Raw genomic sequence first — 15,015 nt, forward strand, 5'->3', positions numbered from 1 at the left:
GCAAATACTGCTAGATTGGTTTCTTTCCTTTCCTCAACTAAATGAGCAAAAAATAACCCCCAGTTATACTTAGAATTTAATGTGGGGTCAGCGGATGAAGACAACACAAGGAGGGATGACAGAACGGGAAAGGTAAGGGACAAAGAGGGACCAAGCAGATTTGACGAAATCCTTTCATCAATGTCCTCCTTCAATTTCCATGATTTCAGGTCTCCTCTCAGCCCAGCCAGCCTACACCTGTCCAGCCGGATCTCCCCACCACTTGGCTTTTCGTCTGCCCACTTGGCCCTCAGATCCCACCTTTTTCGGGCTCTTTAACCCTCCCTCGCCCAGTAGAACTTTACCTGCAGAAAGTAGAGAAGCCCACCGCCCCCGCGTTCCCCGCCAGAGTCGGCGTCCCGCGGCCCCAGGCTCCCCCGCCCGCCCCTCCCGCGCCACCTCGGCGCCCCGCCCAGGCGGAGAGGGTAGGAGGGAGGGGAGGGCCTGCCAGGTGAGGCGCGGTCCTTGTGGGCCTCTCACTTCCGCCCAGGTGAGGGAGGGCTGACGCCGAGTCCGCCCGTCCGCTCCGGGCTCCCACCGGCGCCGCCGCCGGACCAGGTAAAGCAGGGGTCGGGCGTGCGCTGCGCTGCGGGGATCCCTCGCCCCGCGTCCGGAGCCTCCGCCGCTGCCCCGGCGCGCTCTCCGCCCGCCCTCCGGGAGGAGTGGGCACGGGAGACCCAGGACGCCGCCGGGCGCTCTGCCGGGCCCGCGGAGGGTGCGGGGCGCCGTTCGTCTGCGTCGGGCCCGGTGACCCCGCCGTGGTCCGCGCCCCTCGGTGCAGGGCTTGCCGGAGGCCGCGGGCCGCGGAGCCGCCCCTCCCCGGCAGGCCCTGGCGGCACTCAAATCTCGGCCCGGGTCTGTACCGGGAGTGGCCGGGATCAAACTTTGCACTCAAGTGGGTGCCTGTGCTTCGCCCCTAGAGCTGGGCGGAGTCTTTCCCCAACTGGTGACGGTGAAAGGAGTGAACAGGTGGTGGCCTGTTCGGGGTCCCGGAGGAGGGGGTGCTCAGATCCCAGCTGAGGGGCCACTTGGCCCCGACCCCGTCTGGGAGCCTGGAGGTCACGTAGACGAGTTCCCAGGCCGACGGTCAGGCCTGGGCTCTGCTAGCCTCACTTTATAGATGGGGAGGACCAGGCGGAGAGTGCTCTGGCTCCTTTGGGGAAATCGCTGGATTCCTGCTTTATGTCAAGCTCAGGAAAGCGTTTTCAAATCCTTTCCCCCCACCCCCTCCAAAGCGCCTCAGCCCTCCTGGGACACCTAGCAGGCCGAATTAATCTCCCCCTGGAGTGTTCTCTTGGCAGTTTGACATTATCTCCAGATGGCTCTTATCACTTTGAATTCGAATTAGTTGTTTACTGGTTTGCGCGATTGAGAGGGTGGCCTTTAAGGACAATATTTCCCTAGGTTGCTTCTCAACTGCATTGAGAGTCTGGCCATGGGTAGGTGCGCACTAAACAAGTGTTTCTTGAAAGAACGAAGAAGCCTTCTGGAGATCTAGAAGAAAAATCTGTTACACCGAGGATGGTAATACTACTTCTAGGCCGTCTAAGCTCCTATTGGTTGCCAATTCATTTGCGCATAACTTTTTAAAAGTAAAGCTAGGGAGGAATGGAGGTAAAAACTCAAATTGGTTCATTTTGCAGCATCAGAAAAAGGTGAGGTCGGGGCTTTTAGCTAAAATGAGCTTGACGTTTCTAGGCCCCTAACAACCTTTATAAGGAGAGTTCAAAATTTAAAATAATTAGAAAGTTAATAAATAACGGAGCTGGAAGGTACTTTACAGATAGAATTTGTAAACTGAGTTCTGAAGACATTTGCCCTTTGCTAATTGAGGTCCTATTAACGGTCACATAAGGTGAACTTGGTATATCAATAGTAGTTGTGTTTAAGGTTGAAGGTAAATTGTATTAATCCCTCATTTGTGTTTAAAGATGCTTTAATAAGTTCAAGTCATGTATTAATATTTTTTATAACTATAAAACTAATATATTCATTGTAGAAAAATTGGAGAGAATTTCCAGAAAAGGAACTAAAAGCACACCCAGACCCACCTACCATTGAAAATAATCACTAATAAAATTATGGTATCTTGCCTTTCAGTTAGTATTCTTAAAAAGAAAAACCTGTATATTTTCCCATGTTGAGTTCACTTTTAGAACCTTGTGATTGAGACAGAGGCTCAGCATTCAGTAATCCTTGTAAGTGCATTTTTATTTAAAAGCACGTAATAATTATCCTTAAACTAAACAACCAAGCAGTCTGAATTTCCTTGCTTTGTTAAACTTTAACAAAATTACATTAGTTTGGGGAAACTAAAGTGGGGTTTAATTTGTTTACTTAAGATTTTGCTCACCTTGGTAGTAGAGTAAAATTTTGGGAAACAGGACTCTTCTACCTTAATTTTTGGGATCGCTTGACCATTGCTCTGTTTTTTTTCCCGTACTCTGATGTTTTTTAGTAGACTTGGATGCCTTTTTTCAAAGTGTTCATTCTAGGTTCTGGTGCAAATGGAGAGAAAAGATGGAAAGCCTGCTTATTTTTTGCATTTGTACAACTGTGTAGCCTGTGGAGTTTGGAGACATGGGATTGGGTCCACCTACTGTGTAACTCTTGGCAAGTCACTTGACTCTGCTTCTTGTTTCCCATTTGTAAATGATCTACCTCACTGAGTTTGGGGAAGTCAAAATGAAATAATGTTCAAGGATGAGTCTTGTAAACTGTAAGCCACTCTTTGCCCACTTTTTGCTGGTTCACTGAGATGTTTAATTCTGATAAAACTAAGGAGCTTTGCTTTTTTTATTGGGAAGAACTCAGATTTGGGAATGGTCTCATACTGATAGTTACTTTGATAAAAGGTATAGAGGCTGCATTAGCTGATAAACAGGAGTCTTTGCTAAAAACACTGTACAGGGCTCTTTTTGAAAAGGCCTAGGTTAAAACTGCACTGTCAACATGGTTAGCCAGTCGCCCCTGTGACTAGGCATTTGAAATAGTGCTAGTTGGGATTGAGATGTGCTGTAAATGTAAATACATATCAAATTTTGAAGATTTAGTGTAAAAACCCAAATACCTTGTTATTTTTTATATTACTTACATATTGAAATGATAGTTTATATAAGGGTAATTAAAATATATTATTTAAATTAATTTTACTTGTTTCTTTTTACTTTTCATGTGGCTACTAGAAACATTTTAAATTACATATGTGGCTCACATTTTATTTCTGTTGAATAGCACTGGGTTAGGATTCAGTGTATGTTTATCCTTAAGAGGGTTTGGTTTACTGAAGCCCTTACATTTCTATTTATAAACCAATTTTTTTTTTTTAAAACTCTCAGCTATAGGCCTCCCCACTGCCACCTCCCTTGTATTCATTGCACTGGTGAATTTTTTGTTGGTCAGTCTTTTGAGAAGCAACCACTATTGATTACAAAGGAAAAATCTCAGCTAAAATAATTATTAGCTTTTTTGAAGCCCCCAAATATCTTAAATAATTTTGATTGAAAAGAGTTATTAATGATAATAGTAGCTACCATTTATTGAATGTTCACTGTGTGCCAGGCTGCTTTATAATATCTTATTTAGTCCTTTCAACTGTAAACATTTAATATTTTTTATTAGCTATTTTATAAATGAGGTAACTAAAATATAGAGAGATTTAAACAATTGACTGCAACAACACAGAGCTGGTCCCAGGAGTAGAACCCAGCTCTCTATGATTTCAAAGCTCATAAGCTATAGATTCCCCCATATTTCGAGAATTGGTTATTGAACCAACTGGAAAAAAGTTGGTTATCAAAGTAGATATTTAGTTCTAATCCCGTTTTTGTGTTAGTGACCAATAGGAAATGCTCATCAACAGGAGATTAGCTGTGTATGTCATCATGACTAAATCTTTAAAATGTAAAGTTGAGTTAAAAAAAATTGCTGAAGGATAAATATACAGTATAATTACCATTTATATAGTTTAAACACCTGCCAAACAATAATATTGTAAGCAAAGATAGTGTGTTTTAAGAATTTCAGATTTGGATTCTGTCTATATTGATTGCATGCATTTGTGAAGCTTCCTTGTGATTGAATGAAGTTAGTAAAATCTCTGTGAAATGAGCATTCTCTAATGTTGATCTTACTCTTAAAAGAACAAAACCAAACTGGTCCTTTGCTTTGATGCTGTGCCCACAGTGTCTGGTTGGTAGATAGCTTTGAAGCCCGGGTCTGCAGCCTTTCAGGGACTGTCCTGTTTTCATTTAGCTTTAGCCTTTAATTGATGGGCGTGACTTTGATAATTGGGGCTGGGTAAGGCTTCTGCCTCGAGAAAGGCAGTCCCTCTCCCTATTATTTTCTGGAACTTGAAGCTCCAGGGCAGAGTGTGGTAGAAGAGGAAGATGAGTTAAGAAGATGTTGACAGTCAGGTTTACAAACATTCATTCCCTCTCTATTGAAAATTTGTAATATCTGACTCTCATTTTTAAAGTAGTTACCTACTAAAAATGTCTTTAACCGTTGACCGTCCCTCCCCCCAAGGTGAAATTAATTTCACTCAGTTGCACTGTCTTCCTGTTATTACCATTTTCAAAGTGCTTTCCCCCTTGTTTTTTTGAAATTGTAAGAAGTTTAGTGCATTTGTGAAATGGAGATTATACATTTGTTAAGAAGATAAATGAGATATTGTACAGAATGATTCTGCAATGCTCACAGTAGACACCAAAAAACTAGTTACTTGAATTAGTGACAGATAAAATGGATTTTGGGAAAAGACCAAGAGAAGGAAGAATGGTGAACATTAGTGGGAAGGGTGTCCAAAGCATAGTTTGGCCTAGTTTGCAATTTGTTAGGATTGTTTTGAATATCACAAGCATGCCAAAAGTGGCATGACTCTATCTCTGGAGAGAAGCTAAGGGCACACAGTCTGCAATGTGGGGAGAATTGAACAGAATATCTGAGGTGGAAACTAATCATTAGTGAGGAGCATGAATGCCTGGTTCTTTCAGTGAGTGACTGGCTACACATCAGAGATCCCTAAGTGTGAAAATTGCCCAGATTTGTATTTTTTCCTGATCATTGGAGAAAACTGCCACCAACAGGAATACAAGAGCATATCAGAAAACAGTTTAACTTTGTTCATACACAGTGGCCAAGTTACAGGCAGAAACTGATATGCATTGGTTAACTTTGAATAGTTCAATGAGAAAAATTAGTATATAGCTAATTGGATTATTCTGATGAAGTGACTCAATTTTCAGTTCTGATTCTGAGTTTAACATGGTATATTTCAGCTTTGATGTCCTAAATATCCAACATTAAGTGGACTTAAAAGTTGCCTATGGCTTAGGCACATGGCCCCAAAATATCAGGATGGTTTTGGAATTTATATATATCTTTTTCCAAAATTCCAGGAGTACAGTGTTTTGGCAGCAGCCAAAAATATAGTATTTTTTACATCTAAGGGATTTAGAAAAGGCCTTGCCATTTGATAGGGACACAAGGCCAGGACACCTGTCTTGACTATACATTAGGATGACAGCAGATGTGTTTATGTGTAGTTTGAGTGAAGAGCCGCCATTACTCTCTGGCCAGGTGGGTTTGTGTTCCATTTAATCAGTACCTCATAAATGCTGAGCTTTGAGGACAAAGCCATGGTAACTAAACACAATCTGAGCTTTGCACTCCAAAGGAAGCAAAAGAAATTTAAAGTTGTTCATAGACTTCAGTTTTTGAATAACTTCTGAAATCATGACTTCATCTACAGTTAATAGCATTTAGATTGTTCAGAGTCCCTAGTTCCCTTGAGCTCTGGGGAATTGCCATTGAGGAGTTACATGCAGTCTAATTGTGATCTGTCCAATTCACACCTGCAGTTACAGGCTGACTACCTGTACTTCCCCAAACAGATTGCCAGTAATCTTTTCTCTCAATTTTTTAAGATAGAAGTATAAGATGTCTTGTTAAACCAAATTTTCAAGGTATAAGGTATCTTGTTCAGTTCAGGAAAGAAACATAAGATGTCTTAGGGAGTTACATTTTTGTGTGCTACTGAGAGTCAGAAGAGTGTTTCTCAGGGTCCTTAATTGGCCTACATTCTTGAACTGAGGAGGTTAATAAATCTTTTCAATAAGTTTCCTCCACCTAGAAATTTGAATCAAATTAAGTTTCTAACTCTGCATCAGCTTTTCTCAAATATTGCATTAATTGGTGATGGCTAAGGGCATGGGTATTTTTTAAAAGCCACAATATTATAATAATTTCCTTCAATCAAATACCACAGTGAACCAGACATGAAAAATTCATGGCACAAACTCTCTTGATCAGTGATGGAGTGGAAGCTGTTAAACATAATAAACTACTGGTTCTCTGGAGGCTGTGCAACTATGAGGACAGCGGCACACTGTGGCACTTTAATGTCTAGGCTCTGACTGATTGTAGGTAGCCTATCTATGACAAGGTAGACTCAGCTTTACCATGTTTAAACAAACTTGAAATTCCTTGCTGTAAGCCCTGTTTGTTTCTTAGCCAGGCCAAACAGGTCAAAATTGTTTGGTTGAAGATTTCCTATGACCATAAAATGAGTGAATCATAGGTTCCATTTAGTGTACGTGCGACTTCCTGGATGTTCAGCTATAGAGTTAATTGCATTTCTTCTTCTGTCCTCATATACTCTGAAGGCCTTAGTGCCCTTCCCTATATATTACCCAACGCCATGAAATTGTAGTACTTTTCCAGGCCTGCTTTGTGAACATAGTTTAGCTTTTATTAAATATGAGTCATAGGGTTGGATGGCCAACCGGTTGCTAACCTTAACCCTTACCGAGAGACATCTACTACCATGGTTTCCAAAATGTGCAGGGCAATCTACTGGGAGAGTAGGAGAATGACAATAAAATCTTGCTTTTTAGTTTTTACCTTACTCTCATGATGTTTCTATTTTATATATGTTTTAAAACACATATGACATATAAATATATTAATATGTTTATAATTATAAAAAACAAGGTGAGTGGTCAACATACATTTTTATTGATAGGAATGTGTGTTTAAAAATGTTTGAAGACCACTAATCTATCCTGTTACCAGAATCACCTTTTTAAATAGAAATCTGGACTCAATACTTCCCTACTTAAAAGCCTTTGATTACTTCCTGCTGCTTACAGGATAAAGACCAGTCTACTTAGCGTTATTTATAAGAACCCTCTCAAAATAGTCTATCTAAACCAGTGTTTCTCAAACTATCGGTGGTAAAAGATTATGGTTCCCCTCCCTCAGTCTTTCAAAGACTGACATTTTTATAAAATTATTAGAAAAATGAATTGTTGGAGAAATGAAATTACAAAAATAAGTACAATGTAAGTTGTGTTTTGTATTACTAAATTTAATAGATCTACATGACTCTGCCGCATTCCACGATTTCTAAATGCTTATTCCCAGTTTTGGTACTTACCTCTGTGTGGGTCAAGCATCAATCCACAGTCCACACTTGTAGTAACACTGGTCTAAATTACTTTTTTGCCCTTTCTGTTGCTTTTAGAGACCTTAGAACAGTTCATTTAGAGCTAGTTACTAGTTTCACTGACAGTCGTGCACTTTTACACCTTTATGCAGCAGTTCTCAAATTGTGGTCTCTAGACTAGCTGCACCGGGATCACAGGGGAACTTTGTTAGAGACGAGGTTCTCAGGGTTCACCTTAGACGTACAGAATCAGAAACATTGGGGGTGGGCCCTGCAATTTGTGTTTTAGCAAGCCCTCAAGGTGATTCTGATGCACACTAAAATTTGAGAAGCACTAACTTAGGGCAGCCCTGTATGTCATTCAAACTAGAACACTTTGAGAGTGAAGTGGACCACTATTAATAATGATGCTGGGTAATCTGAGACTATTTTAGGCAAATGAGGCCAAATGGTCACTCTGCTTTTACACTCCATTCTTTTATCTTTTACGAGAGAGGTCTCTACTGTGTTCTCATTCCAGCATTCCCAAACTTCCCCAGGCCGGGGAGTCACTCTGCTTTTATGATTTCTCTGAGCACATGGTACACACCTTTGCCATTGTATATATGTGCCTTACAATATAATTATCCTATTGTGTTGTCATTATCTTGCTGTGTATCTGTCTTGCTCTCTCATTAGGCCATCTTAGCCATTATCTTTTTGTCCCTTTTACCTTTCAAGTTATAAACATAATACATGCTTTTTAAATAAAATTCAAACAACACCAGTATCTACAAAGTAAAACTCTAATTTTTTATGTCCCCATCCCCACTTTTCCTTCCTGTAAGTTAGCAGTATTATTAAATTGACTATCTTTCTAAATCTAGAAACCTATGCACCCACAAATACGTATTTTTTTTCCTTACAAAAAGGGGCAAATAATGCATATATCCTGAAACTTGCTGTCTTCCCTGTTGGGTTGTATATATTAGATAATGTCCCTGTATTAACACAAAGGTTTGAATTGCCAAAGCATCCTCCTGTAAATGAGAGATCTTACCCGACACCATCCTTAGTCATGACTTGAATGTTACAGGCAGGAGGCTAACACAGGAGCTAGGCACCAACATTCCTTGCCGGAGGGGCCCCCAGCCAGTAGACACAGCTTCCAAAGAATGTCACTTTCTCATATTAGGACATATTATCAGCATGCTTAAAATACCTACTTATATATAGACTGACGTGACGTCACTTATACACATATTCATAACAGACTTTTACTGTGATTTTTAGTGTGTTTACAGGAGCAAAATTCAACCTTGGGACACATTTTTGTTTGTTTGTTTTGGGTTATCAGACAAGTTGTGAACAATATATACAGAAACATTTTCTTAAAGGAAGCCTCTTCTGTTTGGGGAATCCCAAGGTTTGTACTCCATTAGTTACCCAAATAGAAAATGTCTTTGTGATTACCTCCCATGTTCCAGCCAGCCAAGCTCTATAAATCCATATGTTCTCAGATTATTTACAAAAGCAATTAAGATAGATCAGGTATTTCCTGACATTTTAAAATGAGGACTCTGTTATCTATTAAAAACCTTTAGCTTGTTTGCATGGAGGTCTGGTATCAAGCTGGGAATCCCCAGCTGAAGGATTGAGCCACAGGCTTGCTGTTAACCGTTTCCTACCCATTCCTGTTTCAGTACTTTCTGACCAACTTTATTATTTTAATGGCTGATTACGTTTGATAGTTGAATTTTTCTAGGAGTTTTGTTATTAAAAACAATGCAGTAAATATGCTTGTACACACATCTGTGTGCCTTTTTGCAAATACTTCTTTAGGAGAGACACTCAGAAGAGAGATTCTGGCTAGAAGAGAATATAAATTTAATATATTGATAGGTATTGCTCAGTTGCTCTCCTAAAAGAATGTGCAAGTTTATATTCCCACCTGTTTTTCTGTGATATCTGGAATACAGTCTATTATTAGAAAAAAATGCCAATCTAACAATAAAAAATAGCACCTCATAGTTTTAGCTTACCTTCTTTGATTTAGAGAGGCTGATGTATTAATGATCACAAAACTGCTCTTGTCAGTCCTTTTAGGCTAGTGCTGCTACAGAAAAGGACAGTGCCATTGTGACTGCCCTTCCGTTATTCACAGTTACCTGTCAATGGGTGGTTTTAAGGGTTTCACAGTTGAGATGCTGAGCACGTCAGAAGTGTTTCTGTGATGCTCTATTCAGCAGTTCTTTTGGTAGTTCTCATGGAATCCCGTGAATATTTTGATGGAATACATGAACCTTTTATCAACGCCAAAGGCATTCCTTACTGGTTTTTAATATGCTTTCTTACTTAATGACCTTGAATTAGAAGATAAAGATTGTGTTTAGCAACTGTATCCAGGGATGATGCAAGAACATTTTGACTGTATAGTGCTCATATTTCTTAGATGGTTTATTATAACAGTGTACCACTAGTGAAAATGACCACTGTGAAAGTGCCAGTTTTGACACAGCAAAGGGTTTGCTAGCTTTTTGAGGGTTTTTTTAAATGAATTTATTTATTTATATATTTTTGGCTGTGTTGGGTCTTTGTTGCTGCATGCAAGCTTTAGTTGTGGCGAGCAGGGGCTACTCTTCATTGTGGTGCGCAGGCTTCTCATTGCGGTGGCTTCTCTTGTTGTGGAGCACGGGCTCTAGGCATGCGAGCTCGAGTGCAGGCTCAGCAGTTGTGGCGCACGGGCTTAGTTGCTCCGTGGCATGTGGGGTCTTCCCGGACCAGGGCTTGAACCTGTGTCCCCTGCATTGGCAGGTGGATTCTTTTTTTTTTTTTTTTTTAATTTATTTATGGCTGTGTTTGGGTCTTCGTTTCTGTGCGAGGGCTTTCTCTAGTTGTGGCAAGCGGGGGCCACTCCTCATCGCGGTGGGCGGGCCTCTCACTATCGCGGCCTCTCTTGTTGTGGAGCACAGGCTCCAGACGCGCAGGCTCAGTAATTGTGGCTCACGGGCCTAGTCGCTCCGCGGCATGTGAGATCTTCCCAGACCAGGGCTCGAAACCGTGTCCCCTGCATTGGCAGGCAGATTCTCAACCACTGCGCCACCAGGGAAGCCCGGCAGGTGGATTCTTAACCACTGCGCCACCAGGGAAGTCCCAGCATTTTGAGTTTTGATTACATGTTAGGCTAGTTTTCAGCAAATCACTGGAATTAAAAAAAAAATTATCCATGGAAAATGCCATATTGGGATTACCTTTTGGAGACTCTCTCAGATGACTAGTTTGAGGGTTTTTTCCCCTAATCTCTCTAATATCTTCTTGATCCCTTGTATCCCTTTTTTGTTCCTTTTATTCCTTTCCAGTCTAGAGTCTTTTTTTTTTTTTTTTATAAATTTATTTTTATTTTTGGCTGCCTTGGGTGGGTCTTCATTGCTGCGCATGGGCTTTCTCTAGTTGCGGCGAGCGGGGGCTACTCTTCGTTGTGGTGCGCAGGCTTCTCATTGTGGTTGCTTCTCTTGTTGTGGAGCATGGGCTCTAGGCGCACGGGCTTCAATAGTTGTGGCTTGCGGGCTCTAGAGTGCAGGCTCAGTCATTGTGGTGCACAGGCTTAGTTGCTCCGCGGCAGTCTAGAGTCTTTTTTAAAAAAAATTAACTTTATTAAAGTATAACTTACATACGATAAAAAATTAAATATATGTAGTTCAATGACGTTTGACAAATGTATACAGCTGTGTAAACAATTCTCCTTTCAAAACATAACATTCCCATCACCCCCCAAAAATCTCCCTCAAATGTCTTCCCAGTCAACTCCTTTCCACCCTGCCCAGGTAAACTAATCTATAACTGTAGATTCAACTTCATATGAATGGAATCATACAACTTACATCCATTTTGTCTGTTTTCTTTCCCTCAACATACTGTTTTTGAGAGTCACCCATGTTCTGTGTGTCAGTAATGTTTTCCCTTTTTATTTCTGGGTATTTTATTATGCTTACATACCATAACTGATTTATCCATTCATCTATTATTAGACATTTGGGTTTTTCTAGTTTGGGCTTTTATAAATAAAAATTCTGTGAACATTCTTTTTTGTTTTTTTTTTGTTCCTTTTGTTTTTTTGGCCAAACCCTGTGGCTTACTGGATCTTAGTTCCCTGACCAGAGATTGGACTCAGGCCCTCGGCAGTGAAAGTGCCGAGTCCTAACCACTGGACCTCCAGGGAATTCCCTGAACATTCTTTTATAAGTCTTTTGCAGGCATACATTTTCATTTCTCTTGGGTAAGTATTTAGGAGTGGAAGTGCTGGATCATATAGTAAGTGTAGTTTTAACTTTCAAAAAACTGCCAAACAATTATTCAAAGTGTTTGTGCCATTTTACATTCCTACTAGCAACGTATCAGAGTTCCAGTTGCTTCACATCTTTGTCAATGCTTAGTATTATCTGTTGTTTTGGTTTTTAGCCATCTTAGTGGCTGCGTAGTGGCTTTTAATCTGAATTTCCTGAATGAAGTTTCTTGTTTTTTTTTTTTTTTTGGGTGGCTGCGTTGGGTCCTCGTTGCTGTGCCCAGGCTTTCTCTGGTTGCAGTGAGCGGAGGCAACTCTTTGTTGTGGTACAGGGGCTTCTCACTGCAGTGGCTTCTCTTGTTGCAGAGCACGGGCTCTAGGCGCACGGGCTTCAGTAGTTGCAGCACATGGGCTTCAGTAGTTGTGGCTCACAGGCTCTAGAGTGTAGGCTCAGTAGTTGTGGCGCACAGGCTTAGTTGCTCCGCGGCATGTGGGATCTTCCCGGACCAGGGCTCGAACCCGTGTGCCCTGTATTGGCAGGCGGATTCTTAACCACTGTGCCGCCAGGGAAGCCCTGAGTGAAGTCTTTTGATGGAGAATGTTCCTGAGGTTTTCTTTAATTTTTCTATAGGGCTATAGACTTGTATACACTAATGGTAAATCTTTTTTTATTTAAAATTTTTTCTTTAGGTTTCTTTAAAAGTGATTGAAGACAATAATTCAAAATGCCTGAAAATCTTGCTACAGGTAAACTAGATATATACTTCTACCACTAAATTAATTATTCAAAAGTGGAATATAAGATGGGATTTAACTTGTACTCTTATTATCCTTCTTCAAACAAGATAAATTGCAGGTCCTGCAAGTTCTTGATCGCTTGAAAATAAAATTGCAGGAGAAGGGTGACACTTCGCAGAATGAGAAGCTCTCTATGTTTTATGAGACACTAAAGAGCCCTCTTTTCAACCAGATACTCACTCTTCAACAGTCCATCAAGCAACTGAAGGGGCAAGTAAGTTACCCATCAGGGTTTTACATGTTGATATATTCAAACCAGCAAAGAAATATAGAAGGAGATAGGTGCAAACTGTCTACTCTTAATTCAGCAAAGAGACTGTATTGGGACTTGTGACCTGTGGGTTGCATTGGCATGGATAGTTTAAAAATTTTGGTAATAAATTTTGTGTTTGGCTTTGGAATATGGTTTTTGTACTTATTTATGTAAAGGTCAGATGCTTTGAGAATTCTCAACATTTTCTTCAAAATTACAGGACTCATAGCACCTCTGCTTAGAGTGACGTAAATTAAGAGTTTTAACTGTCCTCTTGGTTGTTCTCTTTTGGGGTCAGGGATGGCAAATTGATTTTAAATCATCTATTCTAGAAGCTGAACTTGAATAGTAGCTATCTTATAGATTAAATTTGGGCAGAATTTTAAGTGTAATTGAAGATAATGTAGCAGAGTTGTTATGTGAAAATTAAAATTTGGAAAAAAATGCTTTTTGCTGATAAACCAAAATGCCTATCCATAAGTATTTAGCAAGTGATTTTTGTATAACTAAGGATTAAATTCTGCACATATGTCTTACTGTGAATTTCTGTCTTTAGATCAAAATTTATACCAGAATTTTAGCACTCCCCATATTGAAGGTTAGATTTCTGTATTCTCTGATCATGGAATGAGTACATCACAGCAGTGAATGCTGTTGGTAGGAATAGAAATTGGGAAAGACCACTACAAATCAATCACTGTTACTGGACTAAGAGTGGACTTAACCAGCCTCTTCATCATAATAACAATCTTTTATATTTATATAGTTTGCAGTTGTTATATAAATAATCATATTGTATTCATTCAACTCTGAAATCCCCGTGATTTTTTTCCTGTCGTTGTTTTCGTAGAGTTTCTACGGGTGTTGATTTTTTCTATGAAGTCCTGTTGACATTTGTTCTTGATGTTACCTTTGTTCCATTGTGTTGACACTCATTTCAGCCAATGATATTTAAAAAATTAACTTCTGTTTTCCTTTTTCCATAATTACTGGATTCTCCCAAAATTTGTTTTTTTTAAATTAGTGTTTAAGTGACTCTGAAATTCATCTGCTACTAATCTTGGGCAAGTTACTTAATCCCTGTGTGCCTCAGTTCTTATGTTCACAAAAAGAAATAAGGATATCTCCTAGGGCTATTGTAAGGATTAAATGAGATATTACGTAAGAGTTTTGGTATAGTCCTTTGCTTATAGCGAGCACTTAATAAATACTGAGTTATTTTTGTTATATACCACCTGCAGATCTTTTGTGCCTCTCCACATGGAAATGTATAGATAAGTGCAAAAGGGCTCAGTGTCTTACATGCATGTTTATATGACTGAATGTGTCTGTGTATTTGAAGTGTAATAAGCTGTTGAACATGCTATTAACTTGAGGTAATCGTAGAAGGCAGGAAATGAGAACAAATTAAACATTTTGTGTAATACTAAATAAAAAATTTATAGCCTTATAAACCCAGATTCATGTATCTGTATCTTATTTCTTTCGTGTGTATGTATTTAGCGTGCCATTATTCATGTGATGGACAAAAATAATATTTAATAAATAGAAATATTTTTTGTCTGTAGGTTTCTGTTGATAATTTTCTCTCTCTTTTTTTTTTCTCCAACAGCTCAGCCATCTACCCTCAGATTGTTCAGCCAACTTTGATTTTTCTAGGAAAGGTTTACTGGTGTTCACGGATGGTACCATTACTAATGGGAATGCCCATAGGTCCTCTAATAACTTGACTGTATCTGGGTTGTTTCCTTGGACCCCAAAGTTGGGAAATGAAGATTTTAACTCAGTCATGCAACAGATGGCTCAGGTAAAGTTATATCTTGTCATGGGAATATTTAGTTTTATTTCTCCTATTATAGGTTAAAAAAGAAACCTACACTCACTCTTTTTGCCTTTAAAATGTGTTAGTCTGTGTTTTGTTTGCTTGTGGTTTTATATTGTTAGGAGGAATTGATACTATTTTCTAATATGTGTGTTGGAAATTTATTTGTTTAAAATTACATAAGGAAAATATCCATGTGTGTGGTGAGGAGAGTTTTCAAGACACTGACTCCAATTTGACACATCTGTACACTTGTAAGGAAAAAGATTCTTATGGTTTTGCTCATAGGAGGAAAATTAATATGTCTACCAGAAGTGATGTAACTCCTTTGAAACTATTTTAAATTTTATGTAAAAAAGAATTAATGGGAGTTAGAACTAACATAATTTGGAAAA

At 39.6% G+C, this 15,015-nt stretch overlaps 1 protein-coding gene across 16 annotated transcripts in view; it reads left to right on the top strand.

The window, feature by feature from the left end:
* The first annotated feature begins 446 nt into the window (after nt 1-446).
* Nucleotides 447-15,015, top strand: part of PATJ (PATJ crumbs cell polarity complex component) — a 343,677-nt gene continuing 329,108 nt past the window's right edge. For 15 of the 16 annotated variants that reach the window (XM_057543576.1, XM_057543586.1, XM_057543555.1 and 12 more), the window contains exons 1-4: nt 447-597; nt 12,438-12,494; nt 12,593-12,759; nt 14,411-14,605. In XM_057543576.1, coding sequence (XP_057399559.1) covers nt 12,473-12,494; nt 12,593-12,759; nt 14,411-14,605 — 384 coding nt within the window. In that variant the 5' untranslated portion in view covers nt 447-597; nt 12,438-12,472. Of the gene's footprint in view, nt 598-1,478; nt 1,564-12,437; nt 12,495-12,592; nt 12,760-14,410; nt 14,606-15,015 lie in introns of those variants that run through there. The other variant, XM_057543563.1, reaches the window with a different exon arrangement.

This window comes from Balaenoptera acutorostrata, chromosome 1 (assembly GCF_949987535.1).
Source record: "Balaenoptera acutorostrata chromosome 1, mBalAcu1.1, whole genome shotgun sequence".
Classification (NCBI taxonomy): domain Eukaryota; kingdom Metazoa; phylum Chordata; class Mammalia; order Artiodactyla; family Balaenopteridae; genus Balaenoptera; species Balaenoptera acutorostrata.